This window comes from Aythya marila, assembly GCF_965140915.1.
Source record: "Aythya marila genome assembly, chromosome: 3".
NCBI classification, from domain to species: domain Eukaryota; kingdom Metazoa; phylum Chordata; class Aves; order Anseriformes; family Anatidae; genus Aythya; species Aythya marila.
The window spans coordinates 43176790-43196580 of NC_139044.1; the positions used below are offsets into that span (position 1 = coordinate 43176790).

The window sequence follows — 19791 nt, forward strand, 5'->3', positions numbered from 1 at the left end:
ACTTTCCTCAAGAGTCTGAAAGTCTGTCTTGAGTTCTTTTTGGCTTCTGCATTGCTACCTGTACTCATGTTTCTGCAACTGGAACTCGGGCATCAAGAAAACTGGTAACTATAGGGGGGAAAAAATGTTTGTTAGGACTTCATTAGCTCTACAGAGTGAAGAATAAAATAAAATAAGCATTTTAGACATAAAATTGGTGTCAGAAACAAGTCTCAACAGAATATATGCTGTTGGGGAAGCAAAGGGATTTAATCGTGGGTTGTTTTCTTCTTTTACCATTTAAATGGTACATACACATAGAGCTTATCCTTTTCATACTGTAATGCTCCAGAACTTTCCGCTTCTTGCTCTGTCCTGCTTAGTTCTAGTTCCCTATCTATGTCCTTTCTTCCTCACTCTGCTTTTCCAGGGTGCCAGGGGGCAGTATTTTGTTTTTCTCCATGTAATACTGACCAGCCTGTGGAGTTCTCCAGCCATGTGTGGTCCTTACCTGTGAAGAATGTTATTTTGTCCCAGAGCCTACTGGCAGCATGGCCAGGGGCCCCTTTTATTTGTCCTCCATCTCCATGGTAAAAATGGAAACTCTTGTGGTCTGAAATTCCATTTGTGGCTGATGCTACACACTGACTTCAAGGAGTAAACGGAATAACTTTTAATATAGCTTATATAAGCACTTGGAAGCTGTCTCTTTCATGCTTACAGCTATACTGGTGGCTGTATTGTGTGATAATTGGCAACTTACTGTCTTATAAAACATAAATCTGACAGTACATTTCAAAAGCTGGAATGAGATCTGACTTAGACATAAACCCAAGTGAACTGTGGCAAAGCGATTTGGAGGTGGTTTTATTTGCAGTTTTCCTATTCTGCGTATTGATAGCTAATTGCTGCTGTATAAAATACAAGCACAGTATTTATGGGTTAGAGCATCTGGAATACATACATACAGTACAATATCCATGCATTTATCCAATTGCAGCATTTGTAATCCTAGTATTCTCAAGAAAGATATTCCTCTGTCTTTTCCTATTAAGACAGAAGAAGGTTATCGTCCTACATTACCAATAGCAAGGCACTGGCATTAGTAGTTTTGGATTAGATAGAAATCTGGGCCACTGTGGATGATAGTGAGCTGCTGTGCTCTGCAGAATACATCTGGCACCATACCCCAAAGAGGTTTGCAGTTACTGCGAATGCCATCAGCACCAAAGACAATCTAGAAATGCGAGGTCAAAATCCATGTTCCAGTGTAATCAAAGGAAAAGCTCGTGCAGGCTTTCTTAAGTACCAAAAATTCACTCCCAATTCCTCTCTTCCTCATTCACATTCAGGAATCAAGTCTAATAATTAATCTGCTCTTCCAGTTTTTCAAACCTTTATGACACTGCTAAGATTTGCACTGAACTGCTGAAGCCATTTTATTCACATGTATCAGCACAACAGCCATTAGTATAGATCAGTGCCATTAATTCTGGGGGATTTTTTGGTTCTTAATTCTTTTAAAAATGGTTCGGATGTGTTAAGGTTTACAGATTTGGGCTCTAACCAGTAATGTTCTTTTTCACTACAGAGCTGTAATAAATGCCTTTCAGGTTAGAAGATATTCTAAGTAATGGAATTGTATTGGCATAGTAAGCCTTATTTTTTTCTAAAAAATCCAGAGATAATGCTGTCACACCATGCGAATTCATACATTGCAGTTCATTAATGCTACCAAACCTCATTTTTAGCTTTTCCATGGAGTTAAGAAATAAACATACCCATCTGGGCTGGAGAAAGAAGAAACTTCCTATAAATGTGTTTTTGCTTCTAAGGCAAAATCTTGTCTCAGTGGGACAAGCAAAGCCTGCCCATGATGTTGGCAGCATTTTAAAGGAAAATAGTGCTGATCAAGCTAGAAAATTCTGTGCATAATTATAAAACTTTCTCTGTAAAAAGTGAAAGGGAATGTCTCTTGTGAAACTGACCAAAGTAAAAGTGACCTCTCAAGAACAGAAGAGTTCCTTTTTTCTACCTTTCTGTAGTAAATGCTGCTTGCGCTTATAAAATCTTTTTTTCTTTTTTTTTTTTTTTTTTTTTTTTTAAGTCAGTGGCTTGCTGACTACTGTTTTGTCCCCATTGTATTGAAAAGATTGCTGGGGCAGAAGGGAGACAAGATGGGAAGAAGGAAAGAAGAGAAGCTGGGAGAGGAGTGTGAGTCACCACCCCATGTGAAACAGATGATGACCGAAATTGGAATGTTGCAAATTTTTAGCTTTCAAAAAGCTGTATTTCAAACACTACCTGTTTCATCTCAAAGCTAACTAGAACACTCCACATGATCATAAAAATAACTGATGAATAAGAAAAAGGTGATGGGAAATGTATATCGTTTTTTTCTTCTCCACACCTTCCCCCCTTCCCTCTGCCCCAGTTCTTGGTGCTTGCATTTAAACACTCTGCAGTGGGTTTGTTATTCTGCCAAGGAAAAGCATTGCCCTTGACTTCTCTTCAAAAACAGCTAAAAGGAATGGCTTGTTCAGTGTTACTTCGAGTGGTCCCGAATCTTCCTTCTGTGCTGTGGGGTCTTCTGGTGGATCTGTTTCATCGTTTGTCAGTTTGAAAAAGGCTTTATTAATGATCTGTAAAGGAAAAGATAAAAGTAATCGGAGTCATGATAGTGAGAGCTTAAGTAGATGAAAAAGCACATGAAGTAATGTTGAGTTAGATCAGCTGTAGCCAACCCAGGATAGACTCCATGGATGTTCAAATAAACCCTTGATGCACTTGTTCCATAACATGAAAAGTCTCTACAGCAGCTTGTACACTTGGGCTGTATGAAATCCCAGTACCCATTATCCTGACAAAGCTTCAAACGTAGGACATCTTTCAAAAAGAAAAAAAGTCAAAGGCACTGAAATTACACTTTTAGAACATAATTTGCTGCCTTTTAATGGAAGATAGCCGTCCCCTTTAAGATCCCCTCTTTCTTTCCCTTGGGACCTGAATGGTTGAACCTGTCTTCAGGTGAGACAATGTGCCATGCTTGGTTCTGTTTTTGCAATTTCTGGGAGCAGTCCCACAGTGGTCAAGGGAACAGCCCAATAACTGCCAGAGAAGCTGTGGATGCCCCGTCCCTGGAGATGTTCAAGGCCAGGTTGGATGGGGCCTTGGCCAACCTGATCTAGTGGGTGGTATCCCTGCCCATGGCTGATCTTTAAGGTCCCTTCCAACCCACGTCGTTCTATGATTCTGTGTACTGCAGCCTGTATCATTCAGTCCAGTTTTGTTGCTTTGAGTTGTTCAAGCTGTTGGTATGGAGGCTAATTTGTGTGCACAGAACCTAGTGTGCCCAGACCTCAAACCTGGTGATTGTGTCACATCCTCTACTGTAATGATGAAATTTAAATGCTGTAGAGCAAACCTGTTCTCCTAATTGAAAGAGGATTCAGTACCATTCAGTCATCTTGAATGTCTGCTGCTGATCAAGTATCCCTCATTGCTCATACTGTTTTGTTTTAGGTCAAATTTTACAGTTAAACAGGCTAAAGCTGAACAGAAAGCATTTTTTGCTTAACACCAGTGATATATACCATACCTTCCCAACAGTTAGATTGGTGTCACTTATTTTACTGAGATCTGCCCCCTTCCCCAGCAATGCAGGCAGTTTCATATCTGCAAGAAGTTCCTGTAGATCAGAGCTGTCTTCTATTTTTAATTCTGGCAAGGTTAATTTAATTTCTCTGAAAAAGAGAGAGGAGAAGAGGGAGGGAGAGATGAGAGTATGTCCTCTGGTATCAAAGCATGGTGTTTAGGCAGTCTTTGGGCAGCCAGTGGACATTTCTTCTACTAATACTGTGTCATGCCTGTGTTTCTGTGAATCTCTGCACTAGTTGTTACACCCTCCCTGACAGGATCCGACCCCTGTAGGAAAGCAGGGAGCAGGCAGGGCTGCACTGTGCACCCTCTCCCACTAATTCCTATGGGAGGGCACATGTGTGTCCAAGCTGTACCTTGGGGACAGATCCTGGAGCCAGGCCACAGACTGCAAAGGGAGCTTGGACTCTACTTTGTCCAGGTCGTTGCCATTGATGGGCTGCAGCAGCACCAGAAGAGCGTTCTTGCTGACAGGGACTTCAATCACAGAAAAAGTCTCACTGGCATCAGTCTTGTACTTGAAAATCCCAGTTACTGACAGCATGGGGACCGAGATCGCTGTGTTCGAATCGACCCAGAACTCCTGAGGCTCTTTTAGCAGGGAGGCTTTCTTAGCTTTCACTGAAAAACAGACCAAGAAAGAAGTTGAATCTTCCCTTTCATCCTTCCTCCCCTCTGCCCCTTAACTGGTATATTGTTTGTTTAAAAACAACACACCACATTAGATAAGGGCAGTATGTGTAAAATCACATTTAGCTACTGTAAAAATACGTATCCTGTCTTTAATATGCCTTCTGGTAGCATCAGGCAAAGGCAGTGCAGATTTACAGAACAGAGTCTGAAAAATCATCAGGACTGTGACCTGCTATGTTTCTACCAGCTGTGTGACCAGGAAATGCCACAAATTTGGTAGAAATTTCTGCTTGCTCAGTTACCTGCTCCCTCCCAAGCTGCCAAGGTGGTTCCTGGGTGGCTGATGGGTCTGATGTGGAGGGTCTGGATTTCCTCGCCATCCCATGAGCAGCTGTGACGACCATGTGCTAGGATTGCTTGTTTGGGACCATATCTGGCAGGGCCAGCTGCAGGAGTGCCCTCACACAGCTGGAGCTGGCTGCTGAGGCAGCCAGGGGGCTGGTGCAAGGGAAGGTGGTACAAGCTCACCCTGGGGTCTTACCTTTAGCCTTCTTGAGAACCAAAGCAACGGGGAAAGTAGCAAGCACAACACCAAAGGGTTGATTGAGCCTAGGAGGTCAAGAGGGACATACCTGAACACTTGCTAAACCTTGATATAAATTTCTTACCCAGTTCAAAAGTATGGGAAGCCTTGCTCTCACCTCCTGCTGCTTCTGTGCAGCTTTGCATTTCAACATGTTATCTGCTCATTGCCATAGATCAGTGCTGCTGCCCAGTTAGGCAGATAATCCTGTTGACATTAAAGAAACTACTGCCATCAGTGAGAAGGGCAAAGATCAGTAGTCTTGAAATTGCTGTTTTGTGGAAAGGGGAATTAGGAAAACAGATTTATACATTCTGGTAAAGAAAGGAATGCCTTCATTAAAGTAATATCAGTATAAAATAGGAGCTGGCATAGCTGTACTGCTAAATAGTCTATTCTCCAATAAATCCAGGGAAATGCTGGATCCTAACACATTTAGTACATAATAAGGTGTACATAGGAACACTTGTCTCCTAAATCACCTTGTATAAAAAGCAGATTTAGGCACTTCCACTTAGTGTAAATTCAACAAAACGCAGCAGCGGGTAGGAGATGTGAAAGGTATAAGCAAAATAAAATACAATAAAATAAAATAAAAAGTAAAGAGTTGTTCACTGTTTTTTTTTTTTCTTATCTCATAAGAATGAGGGATGGAAGCTGAAAGCAGAAAGGAGACACTTTGCCTGTGTAATCTGCGGAACTTACAGGACAGCAGATGTCCAGAGTGTAACAGAATAAAACAAAAGGAAAAAAAATAATCATTCAGAGAGATAAATGTATCAAGCTGGGATAATAACTTTTTAAATAGTCTTGGGAAGGACATAAGGAATGTCACAGATAGAGGAAGCAGTATCTAACTGCCTGCAAGGCAGCAGGTGAGGCAGTAGGCTCCTTACTGGTGGCTCCTATCATTTCTGTGAAGCAGCACTGCCCTCTGGCAGGGTGGACATGTGAGGGCACAGACCTTGGATTAGCTCCAGGCAGTTTTTATGTTCCTGTTAAGTAAAACGAGCTCCCATAAAGAGTTGACTCAAAGTGCCAGGAAGCTAATTGCCTCTGGAACATTAAACATGAATTTGGATGCAGAAAGTTTGCTATCTGAAACAAGAGTGCTGCACGTCACAATTTAGTTGTATGCAGATTTGTTAAATGCTGCCAGTAGGGAGAAAAACAAAACAAATCTGATGTGGCAAATAAACCAGACTGCTTCTTCAGCAGTACCATTTAAATTATTTACTAATTTACAATAGTGCATTTGGATCTGATTACACAAAATTTCAAAGCTCTGGTGTTCTCTTTGGGGCTGAGTCTATTAATACTGGGACAGCCATGAACCACAGCAAATCAACCCCACTGGGTTTGCAATGGCTCCCCATGGCCATCTGCTGCTGAGGGTCTGGATTCCTCTGCCCTCTAACATGCAACTAGGTGTGTAATCCCCTGAAAAGGCTCCAAGAGAAGTTAGAAGTCTTAACATGACTATTCACATCTGGTTTTACAACAGTGTTGTTCTTAGGACATGGGAGAGACCTGTTCATAGAATCTTAGCATATCCTGAGCTGGAAGAGACCCTCGAGGATCACTGAGTCCAACTCCAGGCTCCACACACGACCACCCAAAAATCAACTCATGTGTCTGAGAGCGTTGCCCAGACACTTCTTGAACTCCAGCATGCTCCGCGCCATGACCACTGCCCTGGGGACCTGTCCCAGTGCCCGAGCACCCTCTGGGTGCAGACCCTTTCCCTAACCCCCAGCCTGACCCTCCCCTGCCCCAGCTCCATGCCGCTCCCTCCGGTCCTGTCGCTGTCCCCAGAGAGCAGAGCTCAGCGCCTGCCCCTCCGCTCCCCTCGTGAGGGATCTGCAGCTGCCATGAGGCCTCCCCTCAGCCTGCTCTGCTCGGGGCTGAGCAAACCAAGGGACCTCAGGGGTTCCTCAGGCATCATCCCCTCTAGGCCTTTCACCGTCTTTGTAGTCCTCCCTTGGGCACTCTCTGACAGTTTTATGTCCTTTTTATACCATGGTGTCCAAAACTGCACACAGTGCTCATGGTGAAGCCACACCAGCACAGAGCAGAGCAGGACAATCACTTCCCTCAACCAGCCTGGCAATGCCATGCCTGATGCACCCCAGGGTACAGCTGGCCCTTTGGGCTGCCAGGGCACACCATTGATTCATGTTCAACTTGCTTTTGACCAGAACCTCCAGATCTCTTTCTGTGGGGCTGCTCTCCAGCCTCTCATCCCCCAATATGGGTTGCTCCATCCCAGGTGCAGAATCCAGCATTTGTTCTTGTTAAACTTCGTATTGTTAGTAATTGTCCAGCTCTCAAGCTTGTCAAGACCTCTCTCTTCAAGGCCCCTCCACCCCCAACAAAGTCAACAGCTCCTCACAATTTACTAACATCTGCAAACTTACTCAAAACACCTTCTAGTCCTACATCCATATTATTTACAAAAACCTTGAAGAGAACTGGTCCTAAAAAGGAGCCCAGCAGAACCTCATAAGTGACTGGCCACCAGCCTGATGTAACCTCATTTACTATAACTCTCTGAGTCCCAACCATCAGCCAATTGCTCACCCATTGCATTATGTTTTTGTCTAGCTGAAAGCTGGACATTTTGTTCAGAAGGATACTGTGAGAAACCATATTGAATGCTTCACTGAAATCCAAAAAGATTACATTGACTGGCTTCCCTTGATCAACCAGAAAAGTGACCTTGTCATAAAATGAAATTAAGTGTGATAAGCAGAACCTTTGCCTTGTGAACCAATGTTGCCTATGACCAATGACTGCATTATGGAGTATCTTCTGACAGCACCCACAAAAAGCAAAGAAAACTGAAAATCCAGTTTGCAAGTGGGAAGATAAAGGCACAAAAGCATTTAATGCACATCTGAGCTCCACCCTTTATCAGTAGAAAACTTAAATCTCACTGCAAATTTATTGAAATACAGTCACCAGTATAAAAACTGCCCTAAGGTGTGCCATCTCCAGTATTACATTCAGGCACTAGGATGCTGAAAAGCAAGTACACTCTGGTGTACTGGCTCTGGTGCAGTAGTATTTCTGGGAACAACCCTAGGTAATTAAAGGATTGTTTTACTTCCAGCTTCCACTCTTCCAGACTGGAAGAGTCTGGAAACCCTTCCAGTTTCAGTAACTGGTAGCTTACTTTCTGACCTAGGAATTGCCTCCAGACTATGGAAAAGTATTGCTTATGCTTGCTTTAAATCTACATCCTGATGATTTTTGCCAGAAACCCCTCTTTAGTGACTTTTTATGACTTTTAGTTCTTTTGTGGTAAGAAATCAAGTATGGTACTCTATTATTCATCTCACCACACCTTTACTAACCCATAGTTTCCTGGTCAAGGAAACTTTCCCTGAGGCCATCTCCCTCCACCTCCTCTCCATTGCCCTTGCTGGCTTGTGGCTGAGTGAGGGGAGGCAGCGTGCAGGCAGGACCCTGGGAATGGGACACTGCATGGGGCTGTGCTTCAGGTTCTCATCTGAGCTGTTCCCCCTTGCTGTTTGACCTTGCCTCCTTCCCAGGAGCAGGGCTGCTACCTGTCCACCTAGCCTGCCTCCAACACAAGTGCTTGTTCACCCTTACCTGCCAAGCGGACATCCACTGCAAACAGCAGATCGGTGGATGGGTCAAGGTCTGTCAGTAAGCATTTGCTTCGGCCCTCGCTTTTGGCCTCCACAAAGGTGTTTATTTGCTTTGTTGCCTCACTTGGGTTTGTAAAGTCCACAGCTCGGGTGTAGAAAGCATCAGCTGAGGGGAACAAATCATGAACGAACTGTTCAGATAAGGGTATGCCAGGGGCAGAGAAGAGGCAGAGTGTCTTGAAAAAGAGCAGCTCTTCATCCCTGTTTTTGATGAGGCTTTCAATAGTCCTCAGGCTTGCAAGAACCTTGTGCCCATCCACCCTAGAGGTGCAGTCAGGATCTCCAGAGGGGGGAACAAATCCCAGCAAACCCTGCAAATCAGTGGCCGTCTGGTTGGATGCACCCAGGTAGAAAGACACCAAGGAGCCATAGAGACTGGTTGGGGACAGGAGGACATTTTGGCCTCGACGTGCTTCCCTCAGCTCACTGTAAAACCGCACACCCAGGACATACACAAAGTCCTTCAGGTAGCTCAGTTTCTGCCTCCCACGGCCACTCAGGTTCGGGGTGTCCAGCTTGACTTTGTCCTTCAGGTCATCTTCATAAGCAGGTGTGGTTTGGGACTCGATGGAGGCAGGGACAAATGTTTTCCTTCCCTCTTGGGCCAGGTTTTCCATATCCTCACAGGTACTCTTGTTGAAAGAAAACAAACTGAAAGGATGGACATAGACCCGGTCACAAGCCACCACAGTGAGGCAGAGGAGCAAGCAGAGAAGGTCTGCTGCGAGGTTCATGTTGGAAACCACTTCCACAGTGTCTGCTGAAAGAAAAAGTGGAGAGGAAGGAAGACCGATCAGCCTGTTGTAAATACTGTTTCTTGTATTCATATGGTGAGGTGCCCATACTGCATTGGAGTTACAAGGACAGGAATTGCAGTGTATAGTGCCAGCTGGGCTGCCTGCTCCCTGAAAAGGACGGGATGAAATGGCCAACAGTTTCATGGCAGCAGGTGGGGATGTGCCAAGCATGGATTTGACTACATTACCAACTGCGATATCCTGAAGATTGAGCACTGGAAGCAACATGGTAGTGCTCTGCAATGAGTTAGGCTTGCGAGCTAGACTGTGCTAGTTCTGGCAAAACATTATAATAATGCAGCTATATTGCTCCCGGGACCTAGTCAGAGCTATCTCTGCAAATTGCTGCACTAAATCTTGCTGACACATGGACGAGTTAAGCGATTTGCCTGCTGTTACAGGGGAAGTGGGTTTGGAAACCAGGTCTCTTAAGGTCCCACTGCTGAACTCTCCTACTTTGCATGTCTAGTCAGCATAATATCTGGCACTAACGAAGCATTTTGTGTTTCCATAGCCCAGTGCAAACATTCTTTCTAGCTTCTAGGCAAACACACTCAGGGCTCCCTTACAAAAATGTGCTAACACGGAAACCAAGAGCTTATTTTCATAGCACCTTCATTATTTGAATACAGAGTTAGAAGGGATAAACTCTGGTTTTCTCTTCTGTGCGAACAGTTCTCCTGTGGTAAAAGACCTCCTGCTGCTCTTGTTTTTCTTGACTAGAAATAGAGAAATTTCTTGAACATTGACGTTGCCAGTGTTTCGGAACAAAGGACCTGGTGCATATGGGAATGCAAAAGGCATAGACACACATACATGCATGTATTTATGAACATCCACATTTATACACAAACACACTGACAAACTGTGTTTATAATTCTCACTTATCCTGTATCCAGTTTTTGATAACTAATAGCTCTGTTGTGCCTTCCTTGGATTTGTAATCTACATCTTTGGATTTGCATATCTGAAATCCAAATGAGTCAGAAATTACACTTCTGTATGAATAATGCTTATCATTTGCCAAAAATGCTGTTAATCAGAGCTGTATTTTTACACTAATAGCTGTATCTTGTTAGTTGCAACTCTGTTCACCCTCTTATGTGCCTCACAGCAGCCACTGCTGGCAGCAAGCTCCCCAGCCCCACTGGTGCCCAAAACTTGCTTCTCCCCTCAGCCACCATGCTGACCCTCAAGGGCGGAAAGAGCAAGAAGAGAGTCCTCACTGCTAACACTTACACCAGGCCTGGTCAGTGGTGAAGCAAACGTGATTTAGTTCCCTAAAGAAGTCAGCCCAGAGCCTTTCAGAAAAGCAGGAAAACTTGAGCTGAAAAATTGGCATTCAGAGCAGATCCATTGAGTGTGCTTACTAGCCTCCGTCCGTGCTGGTGTCCCCCTGTGGATGATGTCTCCTCTGGGGCAGGCTCCCTGTGGCACCTTCTTGCTCCGGGAGCTGTACGTGGTGACGTTTGGGGCATTTATGCCTTTCCCCGAGGAGGGGCCTTTCTAAAAGTCTCCAGTGGCATTGCACAAAGCTACTTTACATCACGGGCTGGGAGGCCAAAAAAAGTTAGTTCAGACCAGATAGGGCCTGATAAAACTGGAGCATGATTTATCACTGGGTGCACAGAAAACTCCAGAGATCAATACACAACCTTTAACCCGACCCAGCGCATTTGTGCAGCCTGCAGTTACACATTTACTGAGATGGACACAGGCACTTCATTATGTAGGAGAACTGATTATAGCACCTGAAAATAACTCTGCTCGTTTTGTGCTGGACTCGAGGAAATGCAGGTTTCCTTGTGCCTGCATTTGGTGCACAGTCAGACCAGATTTTTTCCTGTTGGGTAAGTTGCCTTTAAGCTCTGACTTGTGGTTTGTGTACCCATCAGTGAGTGGCATGTCAATTTTTACCATTTTTTACACTCTTGACCTATCCAGAAGATCAAAAGTTTGCTTGTTTTACTCTTAAAAGCAAAATGTTGTGGGGAAGATGAAAACTAGATGGATTAGGTCACCAGATCCAGCTGACAGATAATTCACCCCTTCTACTCTCAACTTCCCAAGTCTTATTTAGAAAGAGCAGTGGGATTCAAAGATCTTTCTGCTGCTTTTGGAGTGGTCCTTCAGCTTTGGCATGCCCCTTCTTCCTCTTTAAGCAAACAAATAGCCAGTTAAACCGGGGATGATGCAGTTGGTCTGTGCTGTGGTGCCCGGTTACATGGGGGCTTTAAGGAGTGAGCCAGGAGCCAAGGCAGAACAATGTTGTGGGTGCACCTGGGCTGTTGGAGCTGGTGGAGCTGATGGTGCTGGTAGAGACAGTCAAGCCCTGCTGGGATGAGCACACTGACAGAGGGATGGAAATACATCTCTGCAGCACTGCTTTTCATTTGAACAATTTGACTACTTTAGCTGTAATGAGTCCTGAGCATAGGGCCATATGTCATGCTGTCATGTAATGAGGCCCAAGCAATCAGCTTGAAATATTTAAGGTGTTTTCTCCTCTTGCTGCTGGGGCATCTCAATCTGAGAAGCATCTGGCAGCAGAACAATCCCTGAGCATCTGCACCATCTCCAGACGGCTATGAAATGCATGGAGACTGGCCATGGATCCAGGCAATAGGAGAAGCAGGCACTCTGTGGCTCCTGCAGTGCACCGTGGTCTCCTCTTGATGTCTGCAGGCACGAGCCCCAAATCTCTGGCCACAGGGGATGCTGCCCTATGGAAGAGTGGGGGCAGGAGGCAGCTGAGCAGAAACTCCCACTGGTAGTAGAGCCTTTGATTTCACCTCTTGTTTATGCCCCAGTTCAAAGCTCAGACAAACCTCACCTAATTATGCTCATTCAATTAATATTTCCCTACTAAGATGCATTATACACTAGAGTATTTCTTAGACCTTTGTCATTTATCTTTTCAGTTTCTAATAAAGGAGGAGATTTTGGACTATGAAGAACATACATTGCGACACATGGGAACATATTTTGCCCTATTATGACTTAATTACACTCAGTTTTACATTCTACTTCTGAACCATTTTAAGGTAGAGTGCACAAGCGTTATTCCAATTACTATACGTGGACTTTTTTTTTTTTTTTTTTCTGTTGGGTTGCCATGGTTTTAGGAATGAACATATGCTTGAGGATAGATCTAGACTTCAGCAAGAGGAGAATCTCTATCGTGCTTTTCAGCTGTGGTGTCCACAGATATTTTTCCCCAAAGAGAGCTGTGCCAGAAAAATTGCACTGGGAAAAAAATAGGTGAAAAACTTTCCAACAGCTAGGAAATCAAGCAAGTAAAAGCAAGATCCTTCCCAAAAACATTGCCTGTACAAAGAAAGCCCAAGGCCTGCACCCATTGCCTAACAAATCTCATTTTGCAATTGCCACAATAAAGGTATAAATAAACACAGACCTCTCAAAGCCTCTGTCCAAGGAAGAGGTTCCCGTCCTTTTGCTCCACTCCTCCTGATCTCAGGAGAGGACTCATGTCTCCCTTTTATACCCACCCTTACATAAGCTGGCCTGAGCTCCCATCCCCCCTGCGCTGCCCTCATTTCTCTTCAAAACCTGCCTCTGTTTTTCCTGTTTGTTATTCATGGTCACAGCTGCCTTCTCCAGAGAGGGAGCACAGAGCAGCTGAAAACCCTCTCCCACTGGTACTGTGGTCCCTGCTCCACGTGCAGCCTTGCTTCTCGCCCATCTTGTGCCATCGAAATGAAATCCCTTTGCCAGCCAGCCTTTCTCTTCTGATATGCAAGTCGGGGAGCAATGTGCCACCCCACGAAAACTTGTGGGTGTTGTTGCTGCCCCTGCTTCCTTATGTAAATGCTAGCAATTCTGCTTTGGAAATTTTAACCCTAGTAGGGGAATGCTGATCTTAAAACCAAGAGTGAGTAATTAGGTGTTGAATAGAAAAACATGCTTTTTTCCAAGCTCAAATTTCAATTGATTGGCAAGACAGCGGGGCCAGACATACTAGAAGGATGTCTCTCTGTCTCCTGTGAGGTTAGTATGGGATTTATAGAGAAAGAAGTCACCATGAATAGACGATAATGGGTTGTCCTGCTCACAGACTTGGCCCACAGGCAGTGCTGAGATCTTTGTAGAGATCTTTGTAGGTGGAGCTTGCACTTCTGACCTCTGCAGACTGTAAATCTGTATTGGGTTAACTCAGACAGCCTGCACATGGTTATGTGTCATTTGGTACTAAATTTAAGGGTTTCTTTCTCTGAGACTAAAAGTACCCTGAATGGGAAGCAGGCCACAAGCCATCTGCACAACCTGTGGGTTTAAGTTGGTAACTGCAAATCTCTACACCCCATCAACACTCATAATGCTTCCCTCTCTCTTTTCCTTTGGTAAGGGAAGATCACATGAGGTCTGGACAAGGCACCAAGAGGAGAGAACAAACTGCAAGAAGGACAGGAAAAAAGGGAAAAAGAGGAAGCCTGTGTGGGAGGACCTGACAAAAAGGAGACAAAAAAATATTGCTTTATCAGCAGGTGCAGTGGTTGTTGCAGGGGTAGCAGGCACTCATCATGCTGGAAGGAAGAGTGTTTGTGAGACATCGAGGAAAATCTCTGCAGAGCAGCCAAGTGCCTGGGGAGACCAAGGCACTTTGTGCTGGAAGAGTGACCACTGGGATGGTGAGAGTAAAGGCAAAATGATGGAGACGAGCCCCAAGTCCTTACTCACTGTTTTGCCACAATCAGCAGGATCCCAGTAAAATTGCCATGCAGAAAATGTGGCTAAAAGGAAGTGCACTGCCTCGTATATAAACTGCAGAAGGCACTGCCATAAGATGCTGTGGAGACTGAAAGCGTTAACTGGTACAGAAAGAGATGAAATGAAATCACTGAAGGCACAGCCATCAGAGGCTGCGGAACACAAAGGTCCAGGTACAACAGCTAACTTGGGAAATCCCCGCACAGCCGTCTGTCTTGGGTTTAGTTTGATCCATGTAACAGCTCACATGCTTCTCTCCAAGGGCTTGTCTACAGCTTGTGATGGAAATAGAGATGTCTGAGCGTAACTTGGCCAGTTTAACTTGGCTCACCCTGCATCGCCGACGGGAAATACTGTTTTAGTATCCCTATGTCAGTGAAGCATCACACCTGGCAAACCTGACCCCAGCCACGGCGCTGCTGGGCACTGCCCCATTGCACAGCACATTCAGGAGCCCGCTGTTGACTCTTCAAAATCAATAAGTCTTGGACAATTTGATCAATTTTCAAAAATAGTGGGTAGGCTCCAAATATTAGTTAGCCACTTTTTATGTTCTGTTTTGTTTTCCTTGATTAGTCAAAGTACCTGTAATAACTGGTGGCAGAGTCACGGCACCAGGGGCTGAAATCTGCCTGTCTCCTGCCAGACCTTTGGGCTCTGCTCTCCCTTCTGCTGCACACAAAGTACTCGGTGGCTTTTTCCAGAGTAAACACGAAGGGAAGAGGGAGGGGGTACAGATCTGCTGATGGGTCAGGCAGGTTCCTGCACGGTAGTAAACCAATTTTCCCCAGTTCTGTGGGAACTGTGGCAAGTTGCCATGGGCCTGATTTTATTTGTTTGCTTTTCCTATCTCTGGTGGGGAAAAGCTGTGCAAAGTAATTTTTTTTTGGACTATTTTAATGAAACTTTGATAAGGAATAGCTTTGTATGTGATTTTTATTTTCTCTCTGTTTTCTCTGTACACCTGATTCCTGCCCTTGTTGGCTGGAAACACTTTTCTGTGAAAGCAGCTGGGGAGCACAGGGGATGTACTCAGTGCTTGCCCAATTTTTTGTGTAAAGAGGATTGCAAAAATGCTTCTCAATAATAGCATTCAAAGTACAGATGACGAAAGAGAGATTATCCCGCTTCTGCTGCAGGGTCTCACAGAGAGGAGCAGCACGGCTGCTACAAAACTCAAGGACCATGTGCGTACAGTTTAACCCCAATGCCAATTTTTCAGTACAGAAACTGAACCAAACCCGTGCTTGACTTGGTGATTAGCCAGCATAACCGCTGTGGTCCTCCCACCTTGGCCTTCACCTGCCTCTGTCCCATACTCATCCCTGTGCTGGGACAGAGGGACGCAGTGTGCCAGCCCGGACAGTGCCAAAATACACAGGGTGAGTGGGAGGCTGGAGGCTGACTCAGATAGCTGCCCAGAAATGATGCGTGGGGCATGATGCTCCCTCCTCGCAGGGGCAGAGGTTCCCTGCAGGAGCGTCACCAGCTCTATCTCCTTCTGCTCCTCAAGGAACAGTCCCCTTGAGGTCTTCGTGCTGGTGACCATCCACCTGCAGAGCTCATCAAACGGTGTAATACCTGCAAACGATCTGGGTCCTTCCCTGCAGCAGGTGCTGTGAGGAGGGGAGACAATCCCAGACTGAAGCAGCCAGGACAGCACAAGGCTGTCCTAAGAGGGAAAGGGGATACAAAGATGTGACATGATTCACCTTCAGCCACACAGCAGGTTAGAAGCACCTCAAGGACAAGAATCTGAGTTTCTTGCCTCTCAGCCTCGTGCATTACCTACTTGATCACGCTGTACCTGAATACCTCAAATGACATCCACGAGGCAGAAGAGCAGTGACGGCAATGCCTGCACGGTGTGATCCCTGCCTCAAAGAGCTGGAGCAAGCTTTGTTGTGAGATTGACGCACTTTGTGAGATGCTCCTGCTGAATGCTTTTGTGTCACGGAGGGGATTTGCACCTTCCCAATGTTTCTCAGCTGGGTCAGCCACTGAAGTCTTCAGGCTGTTCCCTGTGGTGAGTGAGGAAAGCAGCCGGGCGACTGCTGTCTGGGAGATGCTACAACACTAGGTCCAGAAGGCTCTGCCACCAAGCATCCTGCTCCCCTGAGTGTTGTGAGATTGCCACCACAAAGTTCAGTGAAGCTTTACTCCCTGGGGATCCTCTTGGTGAGACCTGGAGAGGTTAATCCTTGGTGGCCCCACTGGGATATTGAAATTCTCATTGCGACCCCAGGGCACCATTCAGGGTAGTTATTTCCTAGCCTGGAAAATTCAGTGAAATTAAAAGCAACACCACAGAAAGACCTTTGGAAGCTGGGGTATCCTCACCCCAGCCTTCCTCAGCCACCTCTACCCCTTCTCCTGCTCCTCTGCCCACACTTTCTTGCCCCGGACGGGCAGGTAGCAGCAGGACTCAGCTATTTTGGCTGCAATTCAGTGTTCCTCTGAGAATAATATTTGCAACAGGTTCCCCATTCTCCCTTTCTCACTGGAGGAGTGGTTTTAATCATACATGGTAGATGCCGTCTGTTAGTGGGAAACGGACTGGCTAGCTCCCTACTGCGGTGGTGCAGGGACTCTCTTATTTCCAGGAGTTGTAGCTGCCAAAAGGAAGCTCCTACTCACAGAGACAGACAGAAATGGGGGCAAAAATGAAACTCTCTTGAGCCAGCAACCACAATATCCCCCCCTCCAAATACAGTCCATGCTATAAAAAAGGCAGAAGCCTCCTGAGACCTGAGATAAGGAGGTGGCGTTTGGGTTGGCTTTGATTTGAGGGTACATAACTGCTTCCAGCCAAGCTGTGGGGCACATTGGCCTGCCTCCCACTCTCAGATCCCATAGACAGATGAAGAGAGGTGGAAAGCAGTGGGGCAGACAGGGGCAGGCAGCTTTACAGTAAGGCTGCCTGGGCTGCTGGAGCCCCGCAGAGCCTCACAGGGCTGCATTGCAGACACATCAGCTCCAGCAGGGCTAGCTCCAGCCAAGACAACAGGACTATGTGTGGAGCTCAAGCCTGTAGAAGGAAAACAGCAAAGGCAGGAGCTAACCCAGCAGCCTGCAGAAGCTCTCGCCTTCCTCTCCTGAGCCGAAGCTGCCTCCGTGTGGCGAAGCTGCCTCCAAGTCCTCGCAGCACCTGGCTGCCTCCACCCCAGCCAGGGGCGCTCGGAGATGCTCTCGCCTTCCTTCGCTTCGTGCAGCCCATAGTTCTGAAAATAATGGGAAAAAAAAAAAAAAATCTTACCCACCGGTGGCTTTTTGCAGGAAATAATAAAAGAGCTTGTGACTGAAGTTTCTGAGGTTTCAGAATTTCCTGCTCACTCCTTTCTACTGGGTGGTTTTTAAGCAAACACTGAAATGTTTGCTGCAGTTTAGGATTAATTTTATTTTTTATCTTGCCTTATTTTTCCACCTTTTCTATGTTAATGGTAAAATTACATTTTAGCTTACTGCCTAAGGGAGAAAGCTGAAGAATAGGAAATTCAGCTCGGGGTCCTCCTAGTGAGAAAAGAATTAAGCCTGCCTCCCAGTCAAGCTGCTGAAACACATGCTGATGAAAGCCTCTGTAAACCATAATCCCCCCTCTAGCCCCCCCAAATAAAATAATAATAACAAACAAAAAAAAAACAGTGGAAACAGTGGGAGCTCTTATAACCATTCTCCCAGGAAAATTTGAGCTCCTGTAGGGCTTTCCTCTGACTCATGGGGTTTGAAGAGATGCTGTAGCTTGGCTCCTCTCCCACACTGCCACTTGGTGTTTCACAGTCCAAAGAAAAAGAATAAAACTAATCTTAAAAGCACCCTTTTGTTTGTAAAACGACCCCTTTCCAAAGTAGCGAATTAATGAAGCAGCATTGGCTCAGCTCTGACAAAAGCCTGGAAGAGCAGCTCGGAAAGCTGTGCCTGTTTGTCTTGGTAAAGCACTCAGATGGTTGTCTAACAATGACATTTCAGCTGCCAGCACAGATAACGCTGTCATTACTCACCAAAGCACAAAAAAATATGTGTTTCATGTTTTTTTCTGGGTGTGCAATGGAGGGGAGTAGCGATGCTGGGCAGAAAGGGGACAGACATGGTCAGGGAAGGCAGAGATGATGCCTGGCCCTGGGATGCCGTGAGCATCAGGGACCCCCATGCACCATGGGCTACACAGGGGAACAAGTCAGCCCCAGGGGATGTCTGCTCTGTGTTAGCATTTCATAGCCAGGCAGCGGGCAGTGGTGGCAGAGCTGCACACAGCGTAAGCATGGCTGAGTCCTAAAGCAGCATTTGGGACAGGCACCTCCTCAGGACAAGGCCCTTTTGCTCTTACACAGCATGGTGAAAACAGCCTGGCTGTGGCCTCTCGCCTCTTGCTGCTGTGCAAAATGATAATGAGCGCCCACTGTAATTTTGACTTCCTCCTCTGGATGAGATCTTGATATCTTGCAATTCCTCCAAGGTACATTTTTTCTTGACTAAGCCCAGAGCAGGATTTCCAAAGGGCACTAATTGAAGTCCCTTCCCTTGATTTCCAGTAGCCTGTTTCTCATTGCTCTGCAGCAGTTTTCACTGGGATGGCTGTGACATTTAGTAGGGCAGTCTAGTCCTCAGGCCTGGCTTGCAGTCCCAGCACAACCCCTAAAACTCTGCACGACCTTCCTGACCTCCCCTCCCTTTGCTCTCTTCTCCCTCTGGAAATGAAAGAGAGAGAAGGATGCTCTGGCCCCTCTCCAGAGGGCAGGCCAGAGAGAGCCTGTAGGGCCTTACTGCTGAAAGCTGAAGGAAAAGTCCTAAAAAAAATAATAGCCCCAAGCTGGGCTCAGTTTGTCTGGTGGAGCATTGTAATGTCCCAAGTTAGCAAAGACGCGTGCAGGAGCATATGCAAACTCTGCCAGGCTGCAAGCCACCAGGCAGAAGTCCACGCTCTGCACTGAGCCAAAGGAATGGAAAGTATAAGAAATAGTGTGGTTTCATGTGACTGTGGCTGTGACATTTGGATTCAAATCAATGCACAAGTTCAGAGGGCGCCAAGCAATTTTAAATGAGACTAATCTCAGAGGCAGAACAAAGATGTTTTATATAACTTCATACAAAGTCAGAGGAAGAAGGAAGGTCGGAGAGCTGCCCGGTTTCACAGATGGCACCTCAGTCTACATAATATGTATCCATAAATTGTTGCAAATGTAAGGAGAGCTATAAAGGGACTAAGGCAAAACCAGTCATGCCTCTCAAACCCCTGGAGAAGGAGCACAAAATTAAATCATCTAGCCTAAAAGAGTCCCTTAGAGAAAAACAGATGACAGTGAAGGGGCTTAGCTAGCAGTCAACAGCACTGGAAAACTTCGGATAAGTCAGGTCAAAGGCTATGGATAAGCCCTGCAATGCTAAACTCATGACAGGGCATGAGGTTTACCCATGACAGGGTTATGAAAGACTTAATCAGGTTGCTGTCATTTGTACAACCAACTTTAAATCCTGAATGACCAGGGTCCACCTGGTGTTGATGGGGAAGGAATTACGTAAGTGTGACTAAGAAAAGCACACGCCAGATGTTAAAAAGCGGGGGCTGAGAGTCAGAGCTGTAGCATGAAGCTATGCAGGATGCCAGGGAGAAGTGGACCTAATAGTTTCCTACAGCAGGCCTTTTGGGTTCCCTTTAGGTCTCCTTCTACTCCTTGAATTACAGCCTGAGAGAGAGAAAATAGGACTCTCTGTCAGTTAAGACCACAGAAAAACAAACTAGACC

At 45.8% G+C, this 19791-nt stretch overlaps 1 protein-coding gene across 7 annotated transcripts; it reads right to left on the reverse strand.

Annotated features, from left to right (window-relative positions):
- Positions 1 to 2311: 2311 nt before the first annotated feature.
- Positions 2312 to 12795, reverse strand: AGT (angiotensinogen). 7 transcript variants are annotated; one of them, XM_082756323.1, is made up of 5 exons: positions 12739 to 12795; positions 8468 to 9286; positions 3993 to 4257; positions 3578 to 3722; positions 2312 to 2621 (listed from the first exon to the last, which is right to left on the reverse strand). In XM_082756323.1, the coding sequence occupies exons 2-5, from the start codon at positions 9258 to 9260 to the stop codon at positions 2430 to 2432; spliced, it is 1395 nt and encodes a 464-aa protein (XP_082612449.1). In that variant the 5' UTR covers positions 9261 to 9286; positions 12739 to 12795; the 3' UTR covers positions 2312 to 2429. The 7 variants fall into 7 exon arrangements, with proteins under 7 accessions (XP_082612449.1, XP_082612450.1, XP_082612452.1 ...); XM_082756324.1 differs by having other exon boundaries at positions 8468 to 9283; positions 12739 to 12774; XM_082756326.1 differs by lacking the exon at positions 12739 to 12795 and adding an exon at positions 10698 to 10864 and having other exon boundaries at positions 8468 to 9283.
- Positions 12796 to 19791: the final 6996 nt, after the last annotated feature.